Below are 20,304 nucleotides of genomic sequence, written 5' to 3' on the forward strand. Positions count from 1 at the left end.
AAGCAAGAAGAGCACGCTCGGAGAGAGGTGACGTGACGAACGCTTGTGTTGCAATCGAAACGTCGTAGTTTCTTGTCATTTTCTTTGAACCTATCGACGTGACTTTACCGAAAGATCCAAAGAACATAGCAACAAGGAAGTGGAGTGGCCGAATTTCCGACATGAGGCTCAACGTCCGTGGTACGCGCGGGATCAGAACTGCAGATCCTTTGCTACCACCAATGCAAATACCCGGCCATTTGCCTCGAAGTGACAGTGGCATCACCGCGGCGCCTGTGCCAGGTCAGGTGCACTTTGAGGCCACGTGAAGTATTCATATTCTTAGCTCTTTCGGTAAAGTCACGTTGAAGGGAAACAATAAAATAATAAAATATATATATAAAACAATAAAAATTCTCACGACGTTTCGACCATAACACAAACGGTCGTCATCAGGTGTGTCAGTTTGCATTTATTTATTTATTTTTAAACGGTGTATTTATTTATAATTTTAAAAAAAGTCAGCGCCACGCGCAGCGATTTGGCAGTTTATTTAGAAGGACTAGTCCATCTATTTTGATTTTAAGCTTTCGTGACTGCAGTAATTCATAATCTTAGTTTTTTAGGTAAAGTCACGTTAAAGAGAAACAACAAAATAATATAATATATATAAAAACAATCAAAATTCTCACGACGTTTCGACCATAACTCAAACGGTCATCTTCAGGTGTGTTGGTTTGCATACATTTATTTTTAAACGGCGCATTTATTTATTTATAAAAAAAACGTTAGCGTCACGCGCAGCGATTTGGCAGTTTGCCCAGGACTAGTCTATCTATATTTTGAAAAGAGGAGGGGGGAGACGAAAAATTAATGTATGCTGTCTGAAAGCCACTGTAAGCGTGAACAATCAATTAAGAACTGAAATGGTTTATCAAAGCTTTCCAATGATTGCTAAGCCAGAATCCATCTTCTCGGTTGAAATTGTCTCTGTGCTTGTATATGTGGATAGCCTCATGACCGAATCTCTCATGGTAGCCAGATGGCTTACAAAGAACCGCTGTCTTGGAAAAGTCAATGTCATGTGAGCCTACTGAATTATAACAATGATCTGCCATGGCCGAGGTGTTGGTCCTACCGTGTTTAAGGTCTGCTTTGTGTTCACGAATGCGGTCCGAGACATGGCGTTTGGTTTCTCCAATGTAACTACTACCACAGAGGCAACTTAGTTTGTAGACACCAGGGTACTGTATGTCCGGAATCACATATTTTACAGACGGAACCAGATCATGGATTTTATGTAATGTGTTGAAATGGACCTGGATCTTGTGTTTATTCAAGATTTTGGAGATCTTTTTTGTAATCCCCGCAATGTAGGGTAAAGTGATGGTTTTGAAAGGCTCCTCAAGAGGGTCCTTCTTCATGGTTTGAGTGATAGCTTTGCGGATTGTATAGTCGGAGTAACCATTAGCCTTAAGAGCTTGGTGTACGTGCTTGAGTTCACTGCCTATGTGTTCCTGGTCAGATATGCATTGGGCTCTATGATACAGAGTTTTGATGAGAGAATTCTTCTGTGATGGATGGTGGTGGGAATCCAGTTTCAGATAAGCATCCGTATGGGTAGCTTTCCTGTAGACAGAGTGGCTCATTGAACCATCAGGTCTCTTTTTAATTAGGACATCCAAAAAAGGTAGCTTGCCATCTTTTTCAACTTCCATGGTAAATCTGATGGCTGGGTGTATGGAATTGATGTGGTCGAAGAATTGGTCTAGAGTAGGCCGGCCATGTGGCCAGATGACAAAAGTATCATCCACGTACCTCTTCCATAAAGTTGGGCGCAGAGTGGTAGTCTGGATGGCATCAGTCTCAAATTTCTCCATGAAAATGTTAGCTATAACCGGAGATAGGGGGGAGCCCATTGGGGTGCCCTCAGTTTGTTTGTAGAAAGTTCCATTCCAAGTGAAGTATGTATTGGTTAAACAGTGTCTCACCAGGGGGGGTACCTCAGTGTTTAGTCTTTGATGAACCAAGTCTTCAATGATTGCGATGGTGTCAGGTACAGGAACCTTGGTGAATAAGGAAACTACATCAAAGCTGACAAGCAGGTCGTCTGGGGACAGGGAAATACCCTTGATTGTCGATACCAGGTGAGTAGAATTTTATACCGCAGAGGATGTTTTTTCCAGTGAAAGGACGCAGGATTTCAGACAAAAAACGAGCCAGTTTGTAGGTGGGGGAGTTGATAGTAGAGACGATGGGACGAAGGGGTGTATCTACTTCATGTATTTTTGGTAAGCCGTATAATCTTGGTGGCCTGGCAGCAGAAGGTTTCAACGAAAACTGTTTAGATTGATCAATTAATGCGGTTGAATCAGACATTATTTTGTTGGTTTGTGTGACGAGGCTGTTGGTGGGATTTATTTTTTGTATAACTACTATCATCGAGTAATTCTTTAATTTTGTTGTTGTATTCTATTTTATCCATGATGACAGTAGCATTGCCCTCGTCAGCTGAGAGGACTACAATATCATCCCTCTTTTTTAATTGATAAATTCAAAACGCTCATCTTTGCTGAGGTTGCTAGCTGGCATCTTAGCGTTTTTGAGAGTTGCAGCGATTTCAGATCTTGCTACGTCTGCAGCGATGTGACCCAGGCCCCTGAGAGCAACGTCTACTTGGGCAATTATATCATTAACTGGTATGTGTTTAGGTGTGACTGCAAAGTTTAGACCTTTAGCTAAAACGGATTTCAGACCATCGGAAATAGAACTGATACTGCGATTAATTACGACTTTGTTAACGTCTAACTTTTTGGTGTGTGGGTCCGGTCTTTTGTTGAAGAGGAGGTTAAATTTGGAAATCAGGTTGTCCTTACATTTGGTCGACATAGTAGCAGCTGAATAGGCAGTCATATTGTCTACATGTTCCCAATCCGATGTGGACATTGTTGCCGTCATTGATAAGTGTGATTTGTAGAGTGTCTTGTCTAACTGATCTAGTTCGGTGCATATAAGTCTGATTTTTTCTGAGATAAGAGCTAAGCTAGTTTTAAAAAGAATTCGTTTCGCATTAGAAGAAGTTACAGCAGCAGAGGTCAGTGTAAATGCGATTGGTATTACCCCAGAGTTGCGGCATCTCTTCCGAAAGGTGAGAGACTCGATCAGCTGAGCCTTCTTATCCCGGAGTTTGTTGAAGGATCTTAAAGTTATGTGGAAACCCTCCCCGTAGAAGCGGTTAAATTTTGATTTAAAGCTTTCGTGACTGCAGTAATTCATATTCTTAGCTCTTTCGGTAAAGTCACGTTGAAGGGAAACAATAAAAGAATAAAATATATATAAAACAATACAAATTCTCACGACGTTTCGACCATAACACAAACGGTCTTCATCAGGTGTGTCAGTTTGCATTAATCTATTTATTTTTAAAGGCTCGCTCACAGAAGGTCTCGGGACAGACCTAAAAGGTGCCATGGGTCAGCTGACTTAATGACCGGTAGATGTACCACCAGTTGTACCCCCTACTGTGCCAACTTGCTGCATTTTATCCGCCCGGCGCTCCGCTTGTTGTTCTGAGCATCGCTTTCTCTGCCCTCCGTAGTTGCTGGAGGGCGACTGCCTCCAACTACCCAGGAGCAGCGTCCTTCACGAACCTCCTCCACAGATGCCGATCTTGACACCGCTGGTACCAGTCGTGGGCAAGTTCACTCAGCTCCACATCCTCCTGTACTGCATCAGTCCATCTCTTCCCCAGCCCATGTCCATCACCACCACACCATCACCACCTGCCAGGGCCGGATGAAGGTTCTTGTAGGCCCTAGGCACTTCTGTGAGTGATAACTTTCTCCAGCTGGTACTGGCTGCCCCATGTTACTACTACCACCGCTGCCACTTGCTTGATTGTGCGAAAAACACCATTTGAAGATGTTATTGCTACATTTTGAAATGAAAAAAATCTCGAAAAGTTAATCTCCGTTGTTAATTTCTCCCACCTTATGAAAACAAAAACGATTGACATTAACACGACGCTGCCTATTTGTATAAACACTGTGCCTATCCTCGCTATGTAAATATGTTTATTCAAGAATACATCTTGGTCACATTTTTTTCGTAGGCCCTTTAGTTTTCGTAGGCCCTAGGCACAGTGCCTATTGTGGCCTGTTGGATAATACGGTCCTGCCTTCTGCTGCCCCCACAAAATCCATCCATAGCTGTCAACCCATACAGTTTACCCGTATTCTTGTATAGGGAAATTGAGTTTGCAGATCCATACGGCGTACAGCCGTTTCAATCCGGGCAAAACATTGTTTTTGTCTATTTGTTTGTGTTTATCCCTTGTAATGGGACTTTGTAGGATGACCGTTGAGATTTTTAAGGGGTACGGAGTGACCAATGAGGTCTGAATTGGTCTGCGATAAGGAATTGATATACTTTTGTGATATGTACTTTTTTGAGTGTGATTTGTTTACCTTTCCTATGCTTTGTTTCCACTCCAATAGTTTTTTTGTATTGTAACGTTCTGACCCCACCCCAACTGAACGTCTGTGACAATGAGCTTTTTTGCTCGTCGGATTTCTCCAGGATAAATAAAGATTCTGATTGGTGTTTGGGGAAGTATAATAAAACCAACTCCACCACCGAAAATGTATTGGGAGGTTCTTCATTAAGCAGTAGATTGACAAAGGGCTGAAGATTGTTAATTCTTAATAACTGGTGTGATTGCAATTTAACACATTCCTGCGGAGGGAGCTGGTAGGAACGTTGGGTTGCTCGGTCAATGGCCAGGGTCAACGGCGGCGTGGTGTATTCCGCAAATATGCCTGACTGTGAGGGCGGGCACAAGCCGGCGTGAGTAGGTTAAACGTTGAGTTTTATAAGGGCACCACGGGGTGACCAGCCCCTCCCCACCCAGCCCCACCCCTCCCACCCCCCACCCAGCCCCTCCCCACCCTCCCCACCTTCCCTACCCTCTCCACCCAGCCCCTCTCTCCCCACCCAGCCCCTCCCCACCCTCCCCTCTCCACCCAGCCCCACACCTCCCATTTCTGGATGCACGACGGATGGACGGGCACAATAATCCCCTGTGGGCTGGTGTAACCAGGAGGTTCCTACCAGTATTATTATGCATATTTCTCAAACTCTTAAATTCATTTTCACAATAATTGTTAAACTACATTGCATCATGGGCTGACTTTCTTTAATATTTTAAACGAATTTTTGCCTAATGTAAATGGAAACTTCCCTCATGTTTTGAAGACGTAAGCCAGCCGACACATGCCACAGTATCGTTTAAATCGCAACCCAGAAGTGACGGAATCTGTAAAATGCTGAACAAATCCCATCGATGCTACAAAACGACTGAATGCAGGAGCGTTGCTTTAAACACACGACTACAAGCGGAAGTGAATAATTCCTTTGTTTATGGCCGGAAAATAATTTTAATTAGATTGCATTGCACAAAGCGCCCGTGCAGGAAATGCCTTCTGCTTGGAAAACAGTCAAGTGGCGGAAACCAAAGGCCCTCCCCCCCCCCGTTGCTATCGTGATAGGGTGAGCCTACGGACAAATACTTGGACCCAAAGGGCCATCGCGGTGTTTATATTCACAATCCACTTGGGTTCAGAAAGATCACTTTCATCTTAGGATCCCCCACCCCACCACCAACCCCTTTACAAACAAGCGTCAGAATCGGAATCAGAATATTTATACCGGAAAGAAATCCGATGAGCTGTTAAGCTCTTTTTCACAGATGTCCAGTAGGGGCGGGTAAGAACGTTACAATAACAAACAATACAAAAAACACGTGATAGTAGTGTGAAGTACAAGAAAGGTCAACAAATCACCCAAACGAATACAAACAAAACTTAACCATCCCCATCCTAGCAGGCAAAGCCCACTGAGATATTAACTTGTTTTTCAGAAGCGAATGATAGCTCAACAAAGTGTCTTATCATTTGGACATTTATTGCAGCAAAATCATCTAAATAATCTCAATGCAAGTATCCAAAATGTAAATTATTCACAACCCTTTTGTTCAATCGAATCATGGATGAAGTTTTCACTCCCACACCATGTCAGTGGTAGAGGTTGTTTGATCATACTTCACCACGCTGGTCAGTGTGGATTGGACCGATTTCAAAATATCACTCACCAATGATGTTAACCCTGACGAGGAATTGAACTCTGGTCGCCAGGTTCATAACGCAGTGCGTTAACCGCTGCAACATAACTCCAGGCCACAGTTTGTTTTATCTACTTATTTATTTTATAAGAGCAACACACATAATTCCCTTTATTGATCCATAGAAAGCTTCAAGGAGTTATTTAAGCAAGGTCCTGCATAGGGGCTGTTTAGCCAAATCCAATAATTAGTGTTTGGCATGTGGGAGGAAAGTGGTGAACCCAGAGGAAATGCGTGCATACCAGGAGATAACATCTTAGCACCACACAGATAGACTAAGTGGTCCATTTTCTGTAAAGCCGTAACCTTGCCATCTCGCAGCCAAAGCCTATAACCCCCAGTATTTCCAGGTAGTCGTCCATAAAAGTGTAATGACAGCATGCCATCTAGCGGCCATGGTTGTTAACTACGGGTGTGGGTGCAGCATAGGGCGATACGCAGTGGGGGCATAACTGGGCCAAGGGTCAAAGAGGGGATCGAACTGGAAGCTCCTGGAACCCGCGGGAGAGTTCGAGAAAAGGGGCGTGGCCAAGGGCGGGGATTGGCCACGCTGGGTGGCTATAAGGAAGAGGCGAACAGGGGTTCGGGGCTGTCGTGGAGGTTCTGGTCCTGGCTGTCATCGCTGCCGTCTCTTCATCGTCGCCGTCGTCACTATATAGTCAGCCAGCTAATTAGTTGTGCGTCGCTGTTATGGTTGGCTAAGCTATAAGTCGGTCAGAGTTAATGTTACTCCGTGAACCTGTCGTTAAAGTATTACGAAATAAAAAAGAATCCCGATTAACGTGCGAGAATTTGTTTTAAAATCATGCGCGTTTAGCGCTATTCTGTAACACGTAAATAAATAAACAAATTGGCGTGGAAGTGGGTTTGTGTATTGCACTGCAGTTGTTTTTGTTAAATTTCGCTACGCGATCAGGTTAAAGTTCACGTCAGCGCTTGAAGCCGCACCTGCGATTAGCACGGTTTGGCTACGTGCAAGAAGTTCCACACACGTGTACATGCATGATGCCAACATGCGTTGTGCTGTTTGAGAGGCTCACAAGCACCACGCCTCAGGGCTGTCTGGTAATGCAACGCAATAATAATGCAGACACCATTTCAAAAATAGCTTTTACATCAAATTCATTTGATATGCTTCTTTAAAACATACGTTCGCCCCCCACTCCACTCTCCCAACTCCTCTTGTGTGTATTACAAGAAAATACTTTTCTATTGCAAGAAAATAAAAGACTGGCCAACCCTGTGTGATATTCCACCAATAGACCATGTGCTTCAGAATGAAAGCGACGTGTAACTTGGGGCAGGCAGTATGTTTGTTGGAACTGTAGCATGCGCTGTAAAACGTGAATTAAAAAAAAATGTGTTGTATGAAGGTTAACGTGGGGATTTGTTTATTAGCAATTCATTAGTAATATAGTTGCAATTTATTTTAAGAAGGCGTTGCTACGGTATGAGTAAAAGTGGAATAAACATCAAATTCTGGCGACGAGCACCAAGGACATCTATTTATAGCCGTGGCTCTTAGCTCTCTCCAATCAGGGAAATTGGTTTTTCAGTCGTCGACTTGTCATCAGGCGTACGGCATCAGCGCTTCAAATCAATAAACAAGGGAGTATAAATAAATATATAATCGCGCCCTCCAACAACCACGACGTTCGCGTTGAGACGTTCTCTCTGGCAACGCGTTGTCAAAGGGTCGCGATTGTTCAATCGCACAACGAGACACTCACGTCCACGCGAGCATTCTGCCTTGCCTTCGAATCACTGCAGTGTTATGATTCCACGAACCACTAAATGTACAGCATTTCTTAGAACTGATTGAAAAGTTGTCATTTGTGATTTATTCATATGCTGCCTGTCCTTAAAGTTACCGTGCAAGTACGACAGCGTTAACTTGCATAATTTACAGTCTTTACAAGGCACTGTTGGGTGAAGGTCTCATCACAACTGCATTATTGCGATGGTTGTTTGAGCATACATTCATCACACTGGTCAGCGCAGGTTCGTTAAGGGGTGCTCATGACAATTCAGAGATATCACTCACCACTGATGTTAGCTGTGGCCAGGAATCAACCTGAGGTCTTGACGGGTTAAAAGTGCAGTGCGCTAACCACGGTGCCATCATATTCGTTTCCCACGTGTGTTTTAAAGATGCAGATTTATTGGTGAACAGTATTACATATTGTAAGTGTTTTATCCAGCAACAATTTAATCAGATTTTCTAACAAAAAAAACACTTTTTTATTAATTGGCTGAAAACATCTTAATATATACAGGACCACAGAGAGCTTGGGGGAAATGTAGCTACGACTCACTGCCGAAACGCCTCTCCCGCCTCGTGCCTCTGAGTCGTTCTCTATCTCCGATAGTGTTCACATAATAATTATTCAAGAATTACATCACACACACTAAATGTTTCATTTGCATGATTTCATTATGTCGAGAATGATGGTCGATAAGATATCGAACATATATACTACTGCAAACGAAAAATATGAATATTTTTAATGAACGTGGAAAACACAATGTTCTATGATAAACAAAGAAGTATGATGTGGTGTGTGGGTGGGGGGGCTTTTAAACATTCCAAAGCCAAATCGTTAAGGAGGCCTGGCTGACGACACTATCTATTGGTGCAGAATGCAACTATATTCAAGAATTCACAAAACTCCTTGAAAACCAAACGAGCAAGTGTGCTCGGAGCTAGCTTGCACGGCTTGCGAGTGCGTGACCAGAGTGCGTGACTAACCCGTGCGCGCTCCCTGTGGGATTCCTCTGGGCTGCATTGTCAGCAGACAAACTCAGCCGTGCCGTCAAACAATGGTGCCGCACGAGAGCACGCCGTGTTTGGGGAAAAGGAAGCCAGGCTTCCTTAAACTTTCAGACGGGAAGCCACACGGAGGGTGGAGCGGGAGTTTGACCAGCCAGTCTGAAAGGGGATTAAAAAAAATGTTTTAAAGAAAGAAAAGGATTGACTGCACCGTCTTCACTAAGTGACGGCGCGAGAGGCAGCAGAGAGAGAGAGAGACGCGAGTTTTGGCCGCTGAAGCTCAATCAGCTCGAACATGGACTACGGTTTGGTGACAGCCGTCTTCTGCTTGTGTTTAGGTAAGTTGCTGCATGTTTTTTTCTTACATGCTTAATGAGTAAGTGTTATATTAATGCCGGCGAGGCTAGAATTCTCACCGTTAAGAAGAAAATAAGCCATTAAAAGTATAAACAATCCTCGCTCTCACAACGTTGCCTTGGCTCAGTGTGTGACACCATTTTAGGACATTGTGCTGACATCAAAGAATGTTGGTTTTTTCTTCAAATGTTGCTGTGCATGTGATGTGCGTCACATTTGGCATTTAGATATTTGTGTTTGTTTTAAACATATTGGTACGCAACGTTTATATTTCTAAAAGTACATGAAGTGACGTTTTACATGCTGCTATAAATCTGGAACTTAATATAACTGAATAAAAAAAAGATAATCTTTGACAGTACAGTATTTTTTTAATGGCAATGCTTTGTTAATGGCATCATCGTCCGCTGTTGGTCCACTGCTAGATAAAGCCAATCACCATCCTTCACATTTCTCTCAGAAGCATTCCCTCCTTTGGCTGCTGTTCCATCACCAGTCTTGTCCACCTAGCATCATCCCAATCCCTTCCTCAACCTCTCCCACCTGCTCTCGTAACCGTCACCGTTACTACAATACCACTTTTAATAACCCGCTATTTATTTCAACCACTATCGTCTCATGTACAATTTTATATTTGCTGTAAAGCACCTTGGAATAAGGCGCACATTTTTTTAAATATAAGATAAGATCCCTTTATACTGGTCAACAACAATGTATCCTACCCAAGTCCTAATTTGCCTCAAACGTCAATATGATCCCTCGAATTTGCATATGCTCTCTAATCCATGAGTTTCTCTTTTTCTCCCCAATATATACAGTGAAGGAAAAAAGTATTTGATCCCCTGCTGATTTTGTACGTTTACCCACTGACAAATAAATGATCAGTCTATAATTTTAATGGTAGGTTTATTTGAACAGTGAGAGACAGAATAACAACAAAAAAATCCAGAAAAACGCATGTCAAAAATGTTATAAATTGATTAGCATTTTAATAAGGGAAATAAGTATTTGACCCCTCTGCAAAACATGACTTAGTACTTGGTGGCAAAACCCTTGTTGGCAATCACAGAGGTCAGACGTTGCTTGTAGTTGGCCACCAGGTTTGCACACATCTCAGGAGGGATTTTGTCCCACTCTTCTTTGCAAATCTTCTCCAAGTCATTAAGGTTTCGAGGCTGACGTTTGGCAACTCGAACCTTCAGCTCCCTCCACATATTTTCTATGGGATTAAGGTCTGGAGACTGGCTAGGCCACTGCAGGACCTTAATGTGCTTCTTCTTGAGCTACTCCTTTGTTGCCTTGGCCGTGTGTTTTGGGTAATTGTCATGCTGGAATACCCATCCACGACCCATTTTCAATGCCCTGGCTGAGTGAAGGAGGTTCTCACCCAAGATTTGATGGCAAATGGCCCCGTCCATCGTCCCTTTGATGCGGTGAAGTTGTCCTGCCCCCTCAGCAGAAAAACACCCCCAAAGCATAATGTTTCCACCTCCATGTTTGACGGTGGGGATGGTGTTCTTGGGGTCATAGGCAGCATTCCTCCTCCTCCAAACACGGCGAGTTGAGTTAATGCCAAAGAGCTCCATTTTGGTCTCATCTGACCACAACATTTTCACCCAGTTGTCCTCTGAATCATTCAGATGTTCATTAGCAAACTTCAGACGGGCATGTATATGTGCTTTCTTGAGCAGGGGGACCTTGCGGGCACTGCAGGATTTCAGTCCTTCACGGTGTAGTGTGTTACCAATTGTTTTCTTGGTGACTATGGTCCCAGCTGCCTTGAGATCATTGACAAGATCCTCCCGTGTAGTTCTGGGCTGATTCCTCACCGTTCTCATGATCATTGCAACTCCACGAGGTGAGATCTTGCATGGAGCCCCAGGCTGAGGGAGATTGACAGTTTGTTTGTATTTCTTCCATTTGCGAATAATCGCACCAACAGTTGTCACCTTCTCACCAAGCTGCTTGGCAATTGTCTTGAAGCCCATTCCGGCCTTGTGTAGGTCTACAATCTTGTCCCTGACATCCTTGGAGAGCTCTTTGGTCTTAGCCATGGTGGAGAGTTTGGAATCTGATTGATTGATTGCTTCTGTGGACAGGTGTCTTTTATACAGGTAACAAGCTGAGATTAGGAGCACTCCCTTTAAGAGTGTGCTCCTAATCTTAGCTCGTTACCTGTATAAAAGACACCTGGGAGACAGAAATTTTTCTGATCGAGAAGGGGTCAAATACTTATTTCCCTCATTAAAAAGCAAATCAATTTATAACATATTTGACATACGTTTTTCTGTATTTTGTTGTTATTCTCTCTCACTGTTCAAATAAACCTACCATTAAATTGATAGAGTGATAATTTCTTTGTCAGTGGGCAAACGTACAAAATCAGCAGGGTATCAAATACTCTTTTCCCTCACTGTATCCAAGCTTGCACTTCTCAATACATTATAGCGAACGTTTCCGCTTTGTTCCATTTTCCGTGTTGCACTCTCATTTATCAATGCACCATTGTACTTATGTTTACTCCGTTAAAGTGTGCATTTGATGGCTTGTTTCACCACTCTCAGGCTCATGCAATGCTCTGGCGGTGCATGCAATAGCGAAACCACAAGCTAGTGTCCACATGGAAGGCGAGACGGTCTGGATTGTTTGTTCAGTGAGACCAAGCACGCCAGTAACGCCAGACCTTCGTGCACCGAGCGACAACAATCCTCCGGACCTTAGCTGGGCGGTGAATTACTCTACCGTGTCATCTCACAAGGCTCAAGGCCAGTCGAAGCCGAGCAGCAAAACTAAGAAAGAGACCTCACCCAATTTCCAAGCGAAAGGCATCGACAGCACCGCAAATCCCACTGCGGTTGAAAGGCGAAGGCCGCCACCTTTGGAACAAAGAGACTTGGAGATTTTGACCGGCGAGTCTCCACCAACAGGACACCAAGGAGATGCCGGAAAAAGCCCCGTAAGAGCATCGCAGCTCAAACCAATGCTTGGCAGAGCCAGGACAAGGAGAGCTAAGACACCGAACACTAAAATACCTCGGTTGATCTCTAAAACTCTCGACAACTCGACGGAGGATGATCAGAATTTGGATAAAACCAAACTCGCGGAACACGGCAAGGAACACAAACAAGGGAAGCCCACGAACAAAGCAGTGGACGTTTCAAATGCAACGCTGCTGCATTCTGCTTCACGCACTGCTTCGGTGGTTGGGGTTCGCAAGAAGATGCCGGAAAATCGGACCAAGTCACTTACACTGACTTACAGATCAAAACAATTGAACCAGACATCCAGTCAGGCTGCTAAGAAGGTTGAACAAGGGGCAAGACCAGGATCACCTAAACTGCCCGTGAAGAACTCCAGATTGACGAAGTTTGAAAAAACACCAAGACTGAGCCAACCAAAGCAAACTACTCTGATTGCAAATCAACATCACAATCAAACAAAGCCAAACAGTGAAAAACCAAAACACAAGGGGCAAGGTAAAACAGCAGAGCATAGCTCGGAGACACAAACCCAGCGAATAGGCCAACATCAAACAAACGAAAAGGCTTCCCTGCCCTCTAAGTCAACACAAGCTCCAGCTGTGAAGGTCCAAAACCGGAACACAACATCGCAGCATGACCCAGACCAACAAGAGGCATCGCCTCGTCTTACCAAAGACCACACTAAACCAGTAAAAAGAATATCAAGCGGTGACAAGTCCACAGAAAGCGTTGCCACTGACCCAAGTCACGAGAACAATTCGAGGTTAGGCACGAATCTTGGCCGCTCTAGAGCAACGCAGAAAGGAACGAGGGCAAATAAGCCACAAGAACATGCAAACAAACTGGGTCATACAATCACTGCTCAAGCTCATGCCACCTTGAAAACACCTTTACAAAATCCACCGCTGGAGGTCACCTTGGGCGAAACGGATGTCAAAGACAAAACGGAATATGAGCCAACTAAAGAAATGCACGTCCTTACTGAAACCAGTGACATTTTGGACCCGGTAGAGCCTACTCAGGTGAGCTCACGCCAAAGAACGACGATTGAAATGGTTAAAGCAGCCGATTCAAATCTGGGGCGATTAAATCGCACAAACAACACAAATAAGACTGGACAATTAAAACCAAAACCCCCTGCACATGCACATCCAGATAAGAAGCAGCCCATGCGACAAGTCCCTGAGAGAAAAGGCTCAGACCACAAGAAACCACTCATTAAAACTCCAGGCTATTTAACACCTCAAAAAACAACTGAAACCCATAATAAACTCATGGTCGTTCCCACTCAAACCACCTTTATAACAACAAAAACCATCACACCACCACCGCCAGAACACGCAAGCCCAACTCGTGGAATCTCAACAAGGTTGGAAATATCCAAACAAATGAACCCAGCCACAGCTCGGCCCGTGGATCACTCCCATGAGCTGGTCGTACAGTGGCTGCTGGCAGGCGTCGATGGGTCAGAGGTGGAGATTGCACGTCGAGACCGGCGAGGGAAACTCAAAGTCGCCGAGGAGTTTCGGGAGAGGCAGAGAACTGGTGGCCTGGACTTGAGTTGGGACCCATCGCTCCTCGCGTTGTCGCTGAGCCTCTCTCCGGCAGTACGAGCTGACGTGGGGACGTATCGATGCGTGGCCACGAGCGGCTGGGAAGACGGGGTTCTCAATGCCTCGGCAGAGGTGAAACTCAGAGGTGAACGCGTTTGATGGCACACCAGTGAGCGCATTCTTAAGGCCGTGTTGCGCGAGGGGACCAAATGTCGTCACTGGCACAGATGTCACCTGAAATGCGTGTTTTGTTGTGGGCAACTGTGGCTTCATGGCATCGCAATGGCTCAAAGAATAGATTTGTGTCTAACCAATGGACACGGAGTTTGTGCTTCATGAAAAATGATCGGTATACAAAGCACACAACTTTTGAGTCATAATTTGATCTTTGCAAATCGTTTTGGACGTTGCTGTCCAATTGTATTGCGAGGGGGATGGTTGCAATCATATTTGTCCAGATTTTGAAACGCAAATTATCAACTATAAAGTGGTGCAGTACCCATTTGCCAGTGATGAATGCTGGCAACGATTTTCCTGAAATTGCCCAAGTGTATCTTGTCCCTTAGGATACCAACATTTGTCAATCGATATTACTGTATCTCATTGGTATATTTGAAGATTTTTTTACTACTTCTGATGAGCAGTCGTCCATGTAAAAGCCCGTAGTATAATTATAATTTAGAAATGGAGCCTTGAGGACTAAAGTTCGATCTACCCTTCAGCTTGAGAGACTTCAACAAAAAACGTCTTTGTACAATTTAATTCGCGTACAGTATTGCGAATCAGACGTGCAATTGCTACTGCGGCTGCATGATCTAAAGATGTATCTGCATGCCTTGGGGGGTTTTGGGCCAATAGCCTCAATTGTGTCATAGCAAGGATCTGGTAATACTTACGCACAGCGATGAAATGCTGTCCATTCAAAGTGTTGTTGAGCACGAGGCGGATGAGTGACTCATCAAGCGAAATGCCCGCTGCTGTAGAGCTGCCAAAAGGAATGCTCTCACATTACTTTTACAATCAATGCGGTGATTCACAGCTTTTTTTAAAGCATATATCCTGTGGAAATGATACACTGTACAATGAATACTAGATGGGGGGGGGGGGGGTACCAGTAGTGCAGCGTTCTTCATTGCAAGGACCGTGAGCAACTAGCGGCCCCTGGTGGCCTTTAGTGCGGCCCCTGATGTGCGGGGCCCCCGACAATATAGAAATATAAAAATACCCCCTTTGCAGGCGGTGTGGCGGCCCTCACACCGATGATGTCCTGTCGGCGAAAGTGGCTCAACCTCTAAAAATTAGCGAAGGACGCTGCCGCAGTGGGACGGTTCACGCGTACTGGACATTGAACCGCGTGCCGCCCGAGTTGGAAGGCCAGCCAGGGCTCACATTAGCTGCGGGTGATATCTTAACCGGTCCTAGACCACCCCCCCCCCCCCCTCTTCACCAACCCGCACCGATCATGGTGGTGAAGTATGGTCAAACAACTCCCATGACCTACACGGTGTGGGGAGGCCTTCTTCCAGAAGGGGAGTAACAAAGGAACTGAATTTTTATTATTATTATAAATATCGTATGACATACAGGTATGGCAAAGGCAGCATATATACCTAAATAATTCGTTGCATAATTATTTAATGAAATAAAACTGATAATATGAATCGGATTATGAAACAATACTTCCATGTACATGACAGGTTTTCCTTTCTCATTTCAATGTGGAACTTTTTTACTTTGATTAAGAAAAAGTTGGCACGTAACTCTCTGCCTGAAGTAGGCATTGAATGCTACATCCATTAATTATAATAAATTATAGTGTTCACAATACGTGCAATCAACTGTGCATGTGAGAATAAATTATTTACGAGCAATTAAAATGATATGGAAGCATAATGCGAATACTCTTAGGTTCTTTCGATAAAGTCACGTAGGTGTAAAATAAATCACGACGTTTCGGGCGCAACCACAAACGGGAGTGGATGAAACCACAAACGAGAATGACCGAACGGGAAACAATTCAAACAAGATGATAAGATAAAGACAAAATAATCTATTAAATCGTGATAAATCATTGAATTATGGGCAGTGGATTGGGAGCATTGCATCATGTGATTCTGAGCTTATACTACAACATGATATAAAATAACTAGAACAGAATCTGTACGGTTGAGAGAGTATGCGCAGAGCTTAATTTCAGCAGGGTCTGTCTGGGTCAGTTATGACTGCTCGGCTACTAGTTACGTGCCTTCTCCAGTCTCGAAAATATTCCTTTAAAAGTGACTTCCTGATAAGTGTGCATGATAAAGCCAACATACTGATTGCATTCTGTGTTCAATCCACTTTACTGACAGTCCTGAGACCAGACTCCAACATCTATCCTCACCAGGAGACCCCGTCAACCAAAGGACCCAGCTCCATTGAGGAAATGGTCTTCAATGAAGGGGTGCCAAAGTCCATCTCGCAAGGTGTGCCCAACATTTGCTACTTCAAAGACGCCTCACATCTCAATTGTAATCACCCATGGGAAAACTGTTTCCAAGAGCTAAACTTTGTCTGTTTTTCTGATTTGTTGTCTGGCCTTTTTATAAAAAGAACAATGACGCAAAAAGTTATCTAACGCATTTTTGGGCAGCACCACGTGTTGTTCGGCACGATGTCTGACTCTGTGATATCCACTGCTGTGGGCTGCTTTCTAACGTGAACTGGTTGGATAACTCTGCAAAATATCCAAATTGATACTTTATTCTTGATTTGAAGCTTTCGTGACTGCAGGAATCCATAATCTTTGGTTCTTTCGGTAAAGTCACGTAGGTAGAAAAAATAATAGATCACAACTTGATACTTTATTGCAGGATATGACACCAATAGCACGACCTGAAGAAAAACAGATCAAATGTCTACTTTTCAGCATGCTGTCTCCTTTTGCTGTGCAGAGCTCTATATACTGACGGTGGCAGTGTGCTCTCTGGGACTCATCAGCCTCCTGCTCTTTCTGTCCATCATCCTGCACCGACACAGGACCAGGAAGCACCGCTCCACATCTGCAGGTCCAGGTCGCATTAACATTAAAATTACGATGTGTTGTTTTCCTTTTTAGCAGCTATGCTGATTCACTCTATTTTTGTATCGTAAGTACTGTTTAATTGTACGAGGGTATAATGGATCTGTCACAGAACTGGTAATTTATTGCTTTGTGCTTCCAGCTGTCTCCAAAATTGCTATTTGTGAGTGTTTCTCAGAATTTGCAATCTTTTTAAATCTCATAATTATCTTTCAACAAATTTCCCAATATACAGCAGTTTTGTTAATTTGTAATCCAAACTATTCTGTTTTGCTGATAATTGCTTCTTCAGATTTTAATATTTCTTATTAACCCTGCATATCTAAAGATATTAGTCTAAAACATTGAGTGTACATGACAATAGTTTAAAATATTTAAGGATTATTTTGCATGATTCATTGCAGCATCCAGAAGCTTTCAAGACTGCAAATGCAGGTATGATTCAATCCAGCGCATGTCATGGTGCCATTATCACAAACATTATTCATATTCGCACGCTGGTTTATGTTATTCTAATCGAGTTATTCCCATTGATTTGTGTTTCAGTCTTAACAGGAGCCACTCAAAAGTGAACGGCTGCACAGCTAGTGACCATCAAGCCTGCACAAACAGTGCCAAGGTTATCAAAACCCTGCAAGACAAATTTGCAGAAAACAGAGGTATACAATTACTATACACATTTCAGGTGGCTTGGTGACTCAGGGGTTACAGCATTGTGTCATCACCATTCTTGGTTCAAATTCTTGGAGTCACCAGTGAAAAAAATAGGTTCTTAGATGGCCATCACCAATGATTTAACAACTAAAAATACTCCATCACAATAAATGTGGGTTTCCATTAAATTTTTGGCTTAAGTATGAAAAATAAGATATCCATTTCATTGCTATGCTAAAAATATCAATTTCACTGGTATAAACACTACGGTACTCTACAGCAGTACATGTGGGAAAGTATGCCCACGAGTATGTGGATGAAATGTTCACTGCAAGGGAACTCATACGTAGTTCTGTGATAATGGGCCATTCACTAACACAGAGGGTGATGCACTTATCTCTGCATAATTTGAATTGATACTTTGTCTCATGACATGGTGCCATGAGCACAATTGGAAGGAAAAAGACAAAAAAGTATGAATGAGAAAAATATGACAGAATATCTGTCACTGCAAAATATGCACCATTAATTATACTTAACACGATGTTCAACTCAAAATGTAATCGGCCGATTTAATTTTTAAATCCACTCAATATTATGGAAGAATATAGTACGTACAGATCACCCACGTGAAAGCACGACGCATATTTGTGCTTTGTGTGCCTGTGATTTCACAGCGTCAGTGACCAGAAGCAGTGTGTGTACACTGCCGGAACCCTCCATCTCTGCGGACTTGCCTCCAGAGCCACGGCCGATCTCGGTGAGAAAACCTCACCACCGCTTTACCTGCAAATGACACATCGAGAGGCACACGTGTAATGAAGGAATCAGACTGTTTTTTTGTGTTATTTTAAACGATTTCATGTTCCTGAATCCACTGCAGATATTAAAAGTGTGGTGGAATAGTGTATAATACAGTATAGTGTCTCCCTCATGAGTAACACGGCATGGGGAGTCATTCAGCGGTGGATTGGCAAAGTGCTGAAATTATTTCCATTGCATGACATGCATTGCTGTCAATAATAAACATTTACTCTGATGTATAAATATAATCTACATAGAGTACAATGGATTGCATATAATAAAAGTACAGTAAAACCTTGGATTGCGAGTAACTTGGTCTGCGAGTGTTTTGCAAGACGACCAAAATTTTTAAATAAATATTAATTTGATAAACGAGCGAGGTCTTGCAATACGAGCAGTACGTATACGCTTTGTCTGCTGAGCGTCACGTGATCACAACTAATATACGAGTGCTTTGGATTACAAACACGTTTCCGGAACGAATTATGCTCATAATCCAAGGTTTTACTGTGTTATTTTTCCCTAGGCAGAGGAACTGGTGCCGTGCGATGTGACATATGCAGCCTTGGACCTGACCAGACCAGTGGCCACAAAGCCCCAGCCATTACCGCGCACCATCTACGCGCAGATCAGCTTCTCCCAGACCAAGAACGGCTGATGCTGAAGTCTGGCACCAGCACCATCCGCTGATTTTCAAGGCAGTATTTTTCGTCTGAAGACACGAGCCCATTCTTATCATAGACCAAGGGTCAGCAAATAAGTTAACAAGAGAAATTATTTCAAATTCAGTAAAAAAAACCCCTCCATGTTTCAAGAGCCACAATGCATGTGGTGAATGAGACGGTGGCCCTTAATAATGTCACAAATCAGTCCTTAAAGAGCTGCATGCGGCTCCGGAGCTCCAGGTTGCCGATCCTATCATATACCAATGTATACACCACTTCAAGCTCTCTCCATTGGGGCCTAGATAAGCTCTGTAATCCATTGACAGAACAGTCCATGTTTGTATCAATGTATTCTAGACCAAGCTCCAAATAAAAACCGGTGCACAGGATGAACGTTTAGAGACAGAAGTGCTCTTCTCTGCACCACAGTTAAAAATCAATGGTTTCTCTGAAGGAGACCCGAGAAGAATAGCAGCAGGCCTGTCTTAAAGAGTCCGCTGTTGTTTAAGTATTCGGTAAGATCAGTGCACCTGGCCACCGACGCACTTGACCGAGCAGGCTCCAAACTGGTGAACAAAAGAATACGGACTGTCCGAGTGCTTTTATATTGATTCCTTATTTAAACAATTCTTCAATAAATAAAAATATAACCTTAAAATGGCTCCTTCGGAGCTGTTGCTTAAATCCAGCAGTATTTTAAATGGTACCGTAACTTGCAAAATTGTAAAGTATTTGCCTGTTTTTATGGTTATTTTTTAACTTGTGTACATACTGTATTGATATTTCAGCATAAACGTTAAAGAAAAATAGAGGCCAGGTCTGGGCCAAATCCAAGACCAGTTCCAAACTTTGTGTGTACATTACCGTACATATAATCCCAGGAAGCAGTCATCACATTTTACCTTTAACGCCATTTTGGTCACTTGTACTCCATTAAATACAGGAATGAAACACTTAGTGTAGCTTAAGAATGAGCTCAAACGTTACATAATAAACTAGTAGTTTGAGTGACCCAATTAGGACTTGAGGCCATTGCCCGTCCATGAAAAATTCAGCCCAAATAATTGTCAAAAAGTATTAATGTATTTTCATTGGCTTGGGGATTTCATTAAAGTATGAGAAAAGCAAAAAGACCAGCTTTGAGAGGCCCATGTGAACATAGTCCATTCCAATATTAACCACATAATAATCCACATTTTATAACTGCAGCACATGTCAAAAACAAGTGTTCAAGATGTATCCACAAATGATGTGCTTATGATGCTTATTTGTGTAAAAATAAAATATTGCAGACAGCACAAC

At 43.2% G+C, this 20,304-nt stretch overlaps 1 protein-coding gene across 2 annotated transcripts; it reads left to right on the plus strand.

Moving 5' to 3' along the window:
* Positions 1 to 8,780: 8,780 nt before the first annotated feature.
* Positions 8,781 to 20,303, plus strand: LOC116940302 (uncharacterized). Of its 2 annotated transcripts, XM_032949936.2 has the most exons (8): positions 8,781 to 9,265; positions 11,849 to 13,963; positions 16,170 to 16,283; positions 16,752 to 16,865; positions 17,284 to 17,314; positions 17,426 to 17,538; positions 18,211 to 18,293; positions 18,864 to 20,303. In XM_032949936.2, exons 1-8 carry the CDS (start codon positions 9,223 to 9,225, stop codon positions 18,993 to 18,995), a joined length of 2,745 nt encoding a protein of 914 aa, XP_032805827.2. In that variant the 5' UTR covers positions 8,781 to 9,222; the 3' UTR covers positions 18,996 to 20,303. The 2 variants fall into 2 exon arrangements, with proteins under 2 accessions (XP_032805827.2, XP_032805829.2); XM_032949938.2 differs by lacking the exon at positions 8,781 to 9,265 and having other exon boundaries at positions 13,830 to 13,950.
* Position 20,304: the final 1 nt, after the last annotated feature.

This window comes from Petromyzon marinus, chromosome 8 (genome assembly GCF_048934315.1).
Source record: "Petromyzon marinus isolate PM22_M1 ecotype Great Lakes invasive population chromosome 8, UKy_Petmar_22M1.pri1.0, whole genome shotgun sequence".
Classification (NCBI taxonomy): Eukaryota; Metazoa; Chordata; class Hyperoartia; order Petromyzontiformes; family Petromyzontidae; genus Petromyzon; species Petromyzon marinus.